The sequence below is a fragment of the Phytophthora infestans genome, genomic scaffold, assembly GCF_000142945.1.
Source record: "Phytophthora infestans T30-4 supercont1.5 genomic scaffold, whole genome shotgun sequence".
NCBI lineage: Eukaryota > Oomycota > Peronosporomycetes > Peronosporales > Peronosporaceae > Phytophthora > Phytophthora infestans.
Genome location: NW_003303754.1, coordinates 3,261,328 through 3,273,876, shown reverse-complemented (window position 1 = coordinate 3,273,876; position 12,549 = coordinate 3,261,328). Strand labels below are relative to the sequence as shown.

Genomic DNA, 12,549 nt, shown 5'->3' with positions numbered 1-12,549 from the left:
GAGCTGAAAGCGGTAAGACGATGCGCCTCCAAGCCCCAAGCTCATGAAAGAGATCGGAGAAGAAAATCGCCCGACGGACACAACTCGCGTGAAGACCACGTTGCCAACTTGGCTCCAGCCACTGTGCTGTAGCACAGCATGCGTAGTTATTCGCCATGCTGGGAGTTCATGAAACCCCCGCGCCAGCCATGGAGCTGTAGCGCCGCACGAGACACATACATTCCGTGCCACACCGGCCATTGCCGAGTTGTGAGGCCATGATGCCAGACCAGCCATAGCGCTGTCTGGTTGAAAAGCCGTACTAGAAGGCCACAGTGCCTTGTGCTCTACGTACATGTACGCGTACACGTACACATACACGTACACGTACACGTACACATACACGTACATGCATTTGATGATGTACAAGTACATGTAGTACATATTTAAGGCGAAGAACTAAATACCGCCCTCACGCACCAGCAGCATTGCTGTAGTGTCACGCCATACTGGGAGGCCAAATGCCCCACTTGCGAGCTATAAAGCTGTGCAAAAATTATTCCAGCTACAAGCTGTGTATTTACTACTAGTATATGTGTACTTAATGAAATACCATTTTAAATATGTGCATCTCGAGCTACAAGGAGGAATGGCACAGCTAAAACCTCGCTTAATGCAAAGCTGCAGCAGTCTACTAAATGCAGATCTACGGCTTGTTGAGAACAGGTAATCCACTACATTTTGGACCTGTAAAATAAAAATATACCTTAAAAAAAACAAGAAAGAGATAAAATAAAAATGGGCAATTGTCCATACAAACATGTGTCTGGTATTTAACCAAGTTAAGAAATACGCCCAGAAATGTATGAAACTGGGAGGCAACAACGCCAAAACAATTCATTCAATTCGCCAAACTTAAAAAAAAAAATTATTGCGGCAAAAGTTTCAAACATTTCCAGCATAAAGAAAAAATCTTCAATACTTTATGACTTTAAGACAAGCCTACACAAGCCTCTGTCTACAGAAAGCAACTATAGTTTTACTGCATTAGTTTCATTTTCAATGGAATCGATAGTTTACAAACCTATTGCTTGCACTTGCGAAGTATAAACAAAATAAAAATCTTCGAAATGAGAAACAACTCCATGAGCCTCTAGGGAGAAAAATAGCCCCAACGATGAGAGCCTGCAAACAAGATGCGTACACTACCGATGACACTGTTAGATGTTTTTATGCTTTGAAAGCTGTAGCCTTTCTTCAAAAATATTTGAAAACTATAAGCTCTCAATAATAATAGTCAGAACAAATTGAAAATGACTGCAGCACCTATATCAACCATTTCATGAAACTGGGAGGCAATTCGATAAGACCTCAGCAGCGAAAAACAAAAAACAAACCACACATTGTATAGAAATATCCACATATTAAAGAGCAAAACAATGGCAGTTTAAGAAATGAACAAAGCTAAAACGCTTACACAAAATATATAAAGATAAATACGGTGATCAGGTGTATCCTCGAAGGTTTCCTGAGTAGCCAACAACAAAAGGTTTTCCTGAGGTAGCTTCTACAAATTCGTAAAGCTAAAACGATAACAGCAACAATTCAGCGAACAGGTTTTGATCCTTAAAATTAAAGGTTTCCCTGAAGTAGCTGCTACAAATTCGTATAACTAAAACGATAGCAACAACAATCACTACGGTGAACAGGTTTAATCCTCTAAGGTTTTCCTGAGTAGCCAAAATAACAATGAAAACAAGAAATCAGCACAGTTATTGCCAAACAAAACAGCATGAGGCGACAAATCTGACAATGAAAGTCAAAGGAAAAAGATCATCAATATCAAAACAAGATCTACTTCTTGTAAATGCTCATGTACGTACAGGACTGTTATAACAGCCACCTGTGGTAACTATCCGACAGATAGAGCATCATACACATTCCTCGATGTGGGAGGCTGTCGAAGTAAGCATCTCCGATGTGATGATGACTATCTAGTGAAATATAACTGTACTATTTCAAATAGAGAAATTGTAATCGAAGGTAACTGCTTTGGGGCAGCCATTGTAATGAGATGCACGGCGATAGTAGGGTCCATCCGAGTCCACCACATGCTCTTCTTCTTTTACCAAGTCCACCACAAGCGTCTTCTCCTTCTACACTCAAGACTTCCTCTTCACTATGGCCGCCTAATCCTCTCTACCTTTGTCCTCATTCAGTTCTGTACTGCCCTAACAACTCTGCGCAAATCATTCCTTCAACACAAATGGGACTACAGTACTGTACTACAGTATCCGGGTTCCCGGATTCCCTCAACGACTCAACTGTTCAACAAGAAGATGATTATCTTAATGAACGGTACATGTATCTGTGTCCGCCTTGCACTGTGGCGTCAACAATAAACATGAGAGTGGGCTTCACAGTGTGAAGTGAGTGCAGCGCGATAGTCGACATTGCAGACTTGAGCAGCTTTGTGTTGGGATGCGTCCAGGGTTCAACACACTCAAAGGTTTGTTAACTGGAGACGGTATTATTAAGTGAATTCATACTCGTCCTCGTGGACAATCCTAGCGACTCTTTCTGCTTTTTTACACTTGAAGCAGCATCTTGAGGCAGTTCTTGGTCGCTATGCTCACGTCGCGATGCACCGCACGCACTCGGATGCGGTAGGCGTTGCCGTCGCTGGCCTCCAGTCGCACCAGGCAGCCAACCGAGAGTTTGTCGCCATTCGGACCCATTGCTCCGGTGCGGAAGGTGGCGGCGCCTGACACACTACCGCTGGCCTGCGAGTCCAGCCCGTCGATCATCGCGAACTTCAGGTTCGTGCCGAGCCACTCCGGTGCCTGTGTCATGTCCAGTTTGCTGGCCGCCGGCACCACCTCCTGCTGTTCGCGATCTTGTCCTTCGAGCGCATTCCAGCGCTGCAAGAAGGCGTCCTCGTTGACTGCCACGGGCTCCATGAAGCTCGTCGCCTGACAAGGCAACGCCACGCGATACGAGTAGCTCGTGCCGTTGCGTGAGAAGTTCACCGTCATCGTCGGCGGCTCTGTGAACGGCGCCATCGCCTCGATCATGATCTGCTGTTTAGCTTGCTGTTTGCCTTCCAGCTGAGACGGCAGTTCTTCGGCTTGAACCCGGAAGAAGTTGCCCGTCGCGAGCTGTACCGAGAAGCCGCTGAGTGTGTCGGCTGTTTTGTTGCCGTAGAACAAGTTAATCCGACCCTGCGAGCCGCGGTATTCGTGCTTAGCGCCAACCTGCAGCACGTCCGTCTCGACCAGTACGCCTTGCGGATTCAGCATGAGGTTCCGTGCCCAGACGGCGACCTGCGGTGTCAAGGAGGCATCGAGACCCACAGATTTGCCACCACTCGAGCCGCCGAAAATGTCGCCCAGGTCTGTGGACGCCGGGTTCGGTCCACGGATCGCGTCCTGACCGGCCATGCCGAAGACCGACGAGATCTTGGGGACTATAGGTTCGTCCAGAGACAGCAAGTCGACAGCGCCGTCTATTGCCGGTTGTTCGCTGGCACGTGCCTGCGCACGGGGAGAAACAGCTCCTTCTTCGGGTAGGACCGCCCCGTCACCGCCGGCTGCAGCTTTCTGCTGGTTACGCAGACGGACGATGAGTCCGGACTCGCGGTTCTCCGGGAACACCGGCATGGGTTCCAAGACAGCGCGTAGAACTTCTTCGCCGTTAGGAGCGCTCTGACACAGCTGACGTAGCGCCAAGTATTCGCACGCGCGTTGCTGAATCTCCAGATTCATGTTACTAGCTGCCTTTGCGAGCACACCATGCACTGTGGGGCGCAGTTCTTCGTACAGGTTGTCCATCTTGACAAAGGCCGTCAGTAGCACGCCTTTGGTAGGCACGGATGCATCGACGTAGTGCTGGTGCAGCACCTCGAACTGACGCGTGCCGCTCATGCTGGCGTCGTCACACAGCAGATACCCGAACTCGCCCAGCACGTACGCGCCGAACTTGGTCGTCGTCTCGTCCACATAACGAGGCTCCATGGCCTTGAACATTTGCTCGGCTGCGTATCGCTGCAATTCCTCGCGGTTGGTGACGATCTGCACCACGCGGTGCCACACGGCGTCGGGTACTTCACTGCCGGCGATGGTCAGTAATTGAAGCACCGTATCCACGTACCAGCGCAGGTCGCGCGCGTACTTCTCGGCCAAAATGGCTGCCTTCAGTACGATCTCCTCGCGGATGCCGCTAACAGGTCCAGTGGTCGGAACGGTGCTCACAGTGCGTTCGGCGACGGCCAAGTAGTTGACCAGCTCACCCACGATCTCCTGGGCGTTGGTCGCGTCGCACATGGCGAACAACAAGTCCAGTGCACGCCGGCGTACGGACGGATCGGCGTCTTTAAGGGAGAAGAGCACAGTCTCTTGGTGCTGCTTGACACTGGTGCCGTCGCCGTCGAGCCGCACCATGCGGTACATCGAGTCCAAACCGACGTAGCGGATGTTGGGCTCCGTGACGGAGATGAAGCGAGCCAACAACGCGACAGCCTGTTCGCGTAACTTGTACGCGGGACTCTCCGTGTCGCCACCCGGTTTGCCACGAGCGATGACAAGATTCACAGCTTCGATCAGCACAGAGTACGCCGCGTTGTTCTTAGCGCTCTTGCCGGGCGGTGTACGGGCCAGCACCCGGTGCAACGTTTCGTTCAGCATATTGTTCAGCCGGCCGTCAGCCGAGTCGGCATCCAACGCACCGTTCGCGTGGAACTGCTGCAAGATGCGAAGCAACTTGACCTGTAGCCACGGACACGGCGTGTTGTAGTACATGTAGTCGCGCGGACAGTTCTTGTGCGTGACCAGGGCGTTGAGGCGGTGGATGCAAGGCTCAATCAGCGACCGGAAGGCCGTCGGGTGGAGCGACAGTGACGTCTGCAACAGACCCGCGGCCGACGTGACGACTCCCAAATGGGTCTCGCCCACGAGATCATTCAACCGGTTCTCCATGTCTTCGACCGGCAACAGCTCTGGGTTGTCCGGTAGCAGGCGACGCGCGCACAGCGCCGCTTTCTTGCGGACGTGAGCGATACTGGCCGAGCTGGTTAGCAACCCGGCCACGTCGGGCCCCATGGTCTCGCTGAGGTCGGCGCCGCCCAGGTTGGCCACGCAGCACAAGGCGAGACACTGAGAACTGGCCTCGCGCGACTTGAGGTCGTTGCGGATCGAGTTGATGACGAGCGTCATGAGCTCGTCCGAGGCCTTCAACAAGATGGAGCAGCCCAAGTAGCCCAGACACTTTTCCGAGTATTTGGACCCGGACACGAGACTGATGATCTGCACATGGCCAAAGTCCACGTCGTAGCCCAACATGTAGATGTAGATGAGCTTCCACGCGTACTTCTTGCGGTCGTACGACTGCAGTGCCGGGCCGCCACTTCCGAGACCCGAATTGCTCGCGGTCTGCGTAAACTTCTGTCGAATCTTGCCCAGCTCCTTGTCCACGCGCTTCTGCTCTTCCTCACGCGACGTGCACGCGCGCAGCTCACTGATAAAGTTGTTGAGCCCGCGGGCACTGAACATGGCCATGGTGCCGCTAATTCCTCTCCTCTCTGCTGCTCGGGCGTCTTCTTTTTAAGAGTGAGCGAGCAGTCGCACCACGGCCGGCGGGGGTTTCACTAGATAAGCTAAAGTTGAAGCGGTTGTAGACCGCACAGTCCGACACCCCTCGCTTGGACTTGCCGGCACTACACAAAAGACACATAGACGACACCGTGCCGGTATTCAAGTGAGAGCAGTACGTGTATGTTGTGTAAATCATCTATCTACTCCGACCTCGAGGAGCTTACTTCTTGGCCACTTTCTTCTTACCCCGGGCCTTCTTCTTGGCCGGAGAAGCGGTCGTTTCTGCGGGCTTTGTGTCCTTCTTTACCTTCTTTGTCTGCTTCTTCGGGGTCTCCTCTGTCTCTTCCACCTTGGCCACCTTCTTGGTCTTCTTGGCCTTCGGTGTCTCCTCCACAGGGGTCTCCTGCTTCTTGTGCTTCTTGACCGCCGTCTTCTTGCTCTGTTTTGTGGTCTTGGCAGCCTCCTCCTCTTCTTCGGCCCCAGCAATAAACTCCTCGAGCTTCCGTTTCTTCAGGTTGGCGGTCTTGCCCACGGGCGGCAGTTTGGCCAGCGTGGCCAAGGCGTTGTACACGGGCAAGGCCACGGAGTCGGCGAGTTTGAGACTGATCGACTGCACGCCGTTCCATCCCTTGGGCACGAGGCTGGCGCAGTTGTTCATGGCCACCATGACATTGTCCACGATCTGCTCGGGCGTCATGTCCAGACGCGCCACTTTTACGTTGCAGCAGACGCCGGCACTGACGTGGAAGGCTGTGCGGCGCGCGGCGAGGCGGACGCTGTTGGCCACGTCCTTGCGAGACACGCGGACAGAAACGGGTTGTTTCTTCTTGACGAAGAATTTGTTACCGAGCGGGCCCTTAAGGTAGGGCAGCACACGGTCGTCGGCCAGAAACATATCGTAGGCGGCCGCAAGCGCACGCTTGTCCTCGAAGCGCGAGAAGTTCTTGCGCAGCTTCTTGACTGTCAGGACCTTGGTCAATCCCTGCACAGGGTCCTTGGCCAACGCCTCCTTAATGCGCTTTTTGTCCTCGTCCTTGACGAACAGGCAGATCTCGGCCGACTCATCGTACAGCGCGTGCGGCAACGTACTGCAATGAAAAAGCCCACAGCAACAGGTCAAAAATGCATGACCAACGTCGACCAGCACTGGTCACAAAGAGACAAGCGAGTATTACATTGGGATCGGCTTGAGAGACGCCTTGGCCGGCACCAGCTTGCGCGTCAAGATGCATGAGACGTAGTCGACGTCCTCCACAAGCGGCGCCTTCGACCGCTCCTCGTTCTTCTTGGCCGCGAATGTCCGCAGCGCTAGTACAGCGCGACGCACCTGCGCCTCGTCCAGCGGGTTACGCAGCCCCTTGCGGATCGTCACGTCGGCCATGGTCTCTATTGTCTAGCAATGCGACAGTAACTTGGCTGGCCACCAGAGCATTAACACTCGGGCGGCTGGCTGAGGCGGCTTGTCACGATAATTGGTTGATAATCAAGTCGTGAATGCTATCTATTGGTTGAAAACAAATTTCTTCCCTGGCTCTCTTATGTTGCGTTAATGTTGCATTAAAGCTTACGTTGCCTTTCACGAGAACCACACACAAATCCCTGACGTACTCGAGGGATCTTTTTCCGTCATTCGACAATCTCCGACGATGCAGGTCAAGGTGATCAAGACCGGCAAGCGCGCCAAGGACTACGGCCCCGTGGAGGTGGCGGGCTCGGCCCCTACCGTGGGGCAACTTAAGGTTGCTTTCGAGAAGCATGCGCGCGTGTCTCGCAACCGTCAGAGCCTCAAGTTGCAGCAGGATGGCGAAACTCTGGTGCCTCTAACGGACGACTCAAAGTTGCTGGTAGACTATGGCGTCAAGAGCGGCTCAACGCTCGTTTTCCGCGATCTCGGCCCGCAGATCGGCTACCGTACCGTATTCGTGGCCGAGTATCTGGGCCCGCTGCTCTTCGTATTGAGCTATGCGGCCCGTCCGGCCTTCATCTATGGAGCCGAGGCCGCGTCGCAGCCTTTAAGCAACACGGCGCTACTAGGCGTGGCCGCCTGGTCGCTGCACTTCCTTAAGCGCGAGCTCGAGACCTTCTTCGTGCACCGCTTCAGTCGCCCCACTATGCCTCTGCGTAACCTCTTTAAGAACTGTATCTACTACTGGTCGTTCGGTGCCGTCGTGGGCTATCCATTGTGTCACCCACTGTACGCTGGCCCCACATCGGATGTCCAGGTTAAGGCCGGTCTGGCGCTTATGGGCGTCTCCGAGTTCCTGAACCTCTGCGTGCACGTGCAGCTGCGTAACATGCGCCCGGCGGAGGGCTCCAAGGAGCGCCCCATCCCCAAAGGCCCGCTCTTCGCACTCGTGTCGTGCCCCAACTACACGTTCGAAGTGCTTGGATGGGTCGGTTTCTCCATCTTCACGCAGGTGGCCGCCAGCTACGTCTTCACCGTCGTAGGCTTCCTGCAGATGGCCGACTGGGCCCTCAAGAAACACCGCGGATACCTCATGACGTACGGCGACGAGTACAAGAAGCTGCGTCGCAAGTCCATCATCCCCTTTTTTCTATAGTGGGGTGGGTGCTGTAGTTTTCACGAATGAGAAGTATCAATTGTCCTCTTGAATCGTAAAACTTGCGTTGAAGAGCAACTTTCAATCGTCTGCATACTCAGACCCAGATTTTCCGAACGTTTGTATGGAATCAGTGGATCTGGGTAAACGGCCAACATTAAATGTAAAAAAAAAAAATTGTTTTAAACAAATTTTGTGGAGAATACACTACAGTATTATATTTGAAGAGCCGGAAGTACTATTACTAAAAAGCGTTTGTTTCTGATTCCTTTCAATATTAATACTATTTGCTGCTTTAGTCCGAATAAAAGCCCCCTTCCGAATAGTGTCCTGCGGGCCTGCACTATTAAATGCAAGCCTCTCCCGAATAGAGTCCTTTTACAAACTACTAGGGGTTATCACAGTTGGAAAGTAAGTATGTTTGGTTAGCCAATTAACATCCGTCAGCTGTGAGGGCCAAAATCGTGCAGAAAAGTGAAGCTGGAACAGTCGCGTATTCAAAACCAACCAAATCAAACCTTCTGACACGGTTTTCTACCAATTATAACTATCCTTCGCTGGCGGTTTGCAACCTTCCTCTTTTTCAAGGAAGGTCTGAGCTGAGAAAAACGGGACGCGAAGATTTGATTTGATTGGCCGGTCAAACATACTTTCTAATCTCTATTATTTCAAACTTACTGACCATTCCTTGTACAGAGAGGAACAATTTTCCGGTAACAGGCCGAAAGTTGCCCCCACTTTTGGTTTGGAAAAGAAAATATTCACCGTCTTTTGAAAACAAAGTCAGGGCCACTTTTTGTGACACACCAACCCCGAGCTTAGGCTGATAGCGAGCTGCCCAAGAAGTGAATTGATGTGGCTATTCCATTTGTGATCCACGGTGAACGTAAATGCTTGGTTTGGGACAGCACGAGAGCCCACATATCGAAGGCTGTGAAAGCTAAGTGCTATTCGAAAAGTGTTCGATGTGTGTTGTGCCTGGTGGCCTCACGCCTTACTTGCAAGCTGGAGATATTGGATTCTATAACAGTTTCAAGGACCTACTGTACATAGAAATAAACGCTTAGAAAGAGACCAATAAAGTCCTCAACCGTATAAATACCTCTCTGTCACTTTCGAGTGGCACTAATAAAATATAGTCCGGACTCTAATAGGTCGCATCCGTCGACGGAGAAATCCGACAGACACAAAAATCCGACAAGAGATTGTGAGCACACCTCTTTCCCATAGTAACTATGTTTGTATTTTTACCCAATCATATCGTTATACAAGAAGTTTTTAATTCAATTACTTACAAAAAATAATGAACGGCTGGAGATAAAAGACTTCTTGGGCGTCGGTAATTATCAAGTCATTTTGCGCGATGAAGCGCGTTGAGCGAAGCTTCACAATGAAGCAAAAGCGCGAGGCCTTGACGATCGCTAAATGTGAGGGCGTTAAGGCCGCCTCCGAAAAATTTAATATTGCGCGAGGGACTATCTACGATTGGCGCAAGCAAGAGGACGCGATACGCAATTTCAAGGGACACCACTCGTCAAAGACGTTAAAAGGTCAGGGACGCAAGGAAAATTTTCCTGGCGTCTCTGACCTTTTAACATACATGAAGGATATGCGCAGACTTGAGCAAGTAAGTCAATGTGAATGTGCTATTTGTGCTATTGTGGTGTTGAGCTAGCTTTCTTACATTAACATGTAGGTTTTATCGACTGCCGGCATGATTCCGTTCATGTGGCAAATTCATCCTGAGTGGATGGCAATCTACATAAACGAAAAAGAAGCGGGCGAGCTTGCGCTAGAGCGCATGGTACAGCGCTTCGCTAATCGGTATAACACAATTTTGTGCAAATTTTAAAATTGTACTTATTTCTTATTTTAAATTTAAATTTTGCGCACGGGTTTTCGTCCCAAAAACCTTAAGCGGCTAAAAAATCATTTGAAGACCTCGAAGAGACCCGTGCAAGCTTTTTCCTTGAGTTTTGGTCCAAGTATAGTTCTTTCAGTGGCGGGGGCATTCTAAATGTCGATGAAACAGCCATACTGTTCGACATGCCGCCAATAAAGTCGTGGGCTGGCAAAGGGCGATAGGACTCCGCGCGAATTTTGGGTGCAGATAAGCACGCCGGTCGAATGACCGCAGTGCGAACCATTCGCGATGACGGTAAGTTATTTGTTCTTGCAGAAACATATTTTAAATTGTATTTTTGCTAGCATATTTTTAATTCGTTAGGATTGAAAATGCCTATTTTGTTTATCATCCGTGGCGTCCCTGGTGGCCGCATCGAGAAAAATGAAATGGAGCAGTACCCTAACCACCACTTCAACGCCATGCAGGAGAACGCATGGATGGACACCAGTGTGTGGAAATTTTACGTAGAAAAACTTTTAAAGCTTGAAATAGATGGCCCCCCTGTCCTTCTGGCTGACAACTTTGAATGTTACGTTTCCGAAGAAGGACAGCGGCTTGTGGTTGAAGAAGCCAATGCCACTTTGGTCCCACTAACCCTAAATAGCACTGCTGTGTGTCAGCCGCTAGATGTGGGGGTGATGGGACCATTAAAAGCAAAAATACGGAGCCGTTGTGGTAGACGCTAAGGAAAAGCGCATCCGTGCTATAAAGTCTACTATTGCTGCTTGGGAAAAGCTAGAAAAGAAAACGATAATTCGTAGCTTCGAAAAGGCCATCTCGAGGTATCCGGAAGTAACCGTCTGAATATAATCCTCTTTTTTTCATTGACATGTTTTTTTCTGTGCTGTTTTTGTTTTTTAGAGTGCGTTATTAACCTATCAAATGAAGCGTCGGATTTTTGTGTCGGGCTCTGTTTTTTTTCTTTTACTATGGCTGGATGGTATTCAGTGGTGTCGGATTTCTTCGTCGTTGTCTGTACTACAACTCTACATGTATTAATATCGACTGAAATTAAACTACGACACTCAGACGAAGTCCTTTACTACAAGACGCAGAAGTAGCATAAGACTGCCCCTGATTGCATTTCTCAAAGCCTAAAACGGTGGTAAAAACGCCTCTGATGCTGCGAAATCACGTTATACTTTTCTCTTACTTACGAGCGCCTTCTTGGCCTTTATGGGCAGCTTATTCCAGAAATCCTTGAAACGGACATATTCATGGTAGTCAGCGACGTACATTCGTTGGTTTTTGGGCATTTTCGTGAGCCTTGATGTTGTTCTTCGCGTAAATCGCACTTGGAGTCATTCCGTTCTCTGCTGGCGCCACAAAATGAGCTTCGACGTTGGCGATCAGCTGCGCCAGCGTATCTTCTACATTGACATTCTTCGGCGGCTGAGCTACCTTTTCCAGCTCCGCAGCACTTTTGCCAGGCAGTCCCGCCAGCCATTTTTCTGTCGCCGGACTCAAGTTTATATTCATGCGCTCCTCTTCGTCTGATGTCCCGCCGTGCTGATAGTCAGCACTATCTACAGCTCCGTCTCGAAGAAATCCACTTGTCTTGTTGATGTCTTGGGTGGCCTGGGCGGGCCTCGTGGCAGACGAAAAGTGATTGTCGGCTTGGACTGCACCAGAACTCGACGAAAAAGCAGCGGTGACCGCTAAGAGCAGAAACCTAAAAACTAGCATCGGGAACAGGATTTGGATAGGAACGCAGAATGAGTCAGGCAGTGTAAAGCAACACGGGCTCACCGGCAAAACACGCCCACCGTTTAGAAATAAGAAAAAAAAGAAATGAAAAATTTAAAGCGAAATCCGTACATTCAGCAAATGTTGTGTAAACCTTGTGTAAACATTTTTAGCAGCACTTTTGGCACCAAAACGGAGGGTCGTCATGTTGAAGCTGACTTGTTTTTTGTATTTAAAAGAAAAATAAGCCCACTGGACTTCAAACCGCCAATGTAATTGCCATCACAACGCATTTTGTGCCCAAGACCATCAAGTACCGCCCCAAGCTTCACTATGCAGACACCGTACTTGTACCACGTAGAGGACGAAGGTTTCTTCGTCCTCTCTAAAGTGATGGAGGTGACGTGCGACGAAGAGGCCTGCGCCCTCTGGTGCATGGACGTGGGTCTGATAGACAAGCAGAAGCGATGCCCAAGCTGCGGAAGCCTCATGAAGCCATCATTGGCCCGAAAGCGCTGGCGGTGCTCTCGCAGGACTAAGTATGCTGATGGAAAGAAACAATCCACTGGCATGCTGACCTGTTCATTCTTCAACGATGCCAAGCTAAAGCTACACCGAGCCGTCCGCCTCCTCTTGGCCTGAACCATGAGGCTCTCTCAGGCGCAGGCAATGGAAATGTCCGAGGCGAGCGAGCGCACAGTGCGCGATTCGAATGCATACTGCCGCGGAACGTGCTCGAAGGAGCTCCTGAAGACCGAGTTAAAGGTGAAGCTGCACAATTACTATGCTTAAGTTTCTCAAGTTGCTCTAAACTTGCTGGTATGTTGCG

General features: G+C 50.4%; 4 protein-coding genes across 4 annotated transcripts; 1 reads left to right on the top strand and 3 right to left on the bottom strand.

Annotated features, from left to right (window-relative positions):
• Positions 1–2,488: 2,488 nt before the first annotated feature.
• Positions 2,489–5,531, bottom strand: PITG_04335 (AP-2 complex subunit alpha, putative; the record flags this gene model as incomplete). Its single annotated transcript, XM_002905929.1, has 1 exon — positions 2,489–5,531. One exon carries the CDS (start codon positions 5,529–5,531, stop codon positions 2,568–2,570), a length of 2,964 nt encoding a protein of 987 aa, XP_002905975.1.
• A 256-nt stretch (positions 5,532–5,787) lies between these two features.
• On the bottom strand, positions 5,788–7,008 carry PITG_04334 (uncharacterized protein; the record flags this gene model as incomplete). Its single annotated transcript, XM_002905928.1, has 2 exons — positions 5,788–6,655; positions 6,743–7,008. The coding sequence occupies 2 exons, from the start codon at positions 6,946–6,948 to the stop codon at positions 5,788–5,790; spliced, it is 1,074 nt and encodes a 357-aa protein (XP_002905974.1).
• A 199-nt stretch (positions 7,009–7,207) lies between these two features.
• On the top strand, positions 7,208–8,181 carry PITG_04333 (3-oxo-5-alpha-steroid 4-dehydrogenase, putative; the record flags this gene model as incomplete). Its single annotated transcript, XM_002905927.1, has 1 exon — positions 7,208–8,181. The coding sequence occupies one exon, from the start codon at positions 7,214–7,216 to the stop codon at positions 8,126–8,128; it is 915 nt and encodes a 304-aa protein (XP_002905973.1).
• A 3,077-nt stretch (positions 8,182–11,258) lies between these two features.
• PITG_04331 (secreted RxLR effector peptide protein, putative) lies at positions 11,259–11,720 on the bottom strand (the record flags this gene model as incomplete). Its single annotated transcript, XM_002905926.2, has 1 exon — positions 11,259–11,720. The coding sequence occupies one exon, from the start codon at positions 11,718–11,720 to the stop codon at positions 11,259–11,261; it is 462 nt and encodes a 153-aa protein (XP_002905972.1).
• Positions 11,721–12,549: the final 829 nt, after the last annotated feature.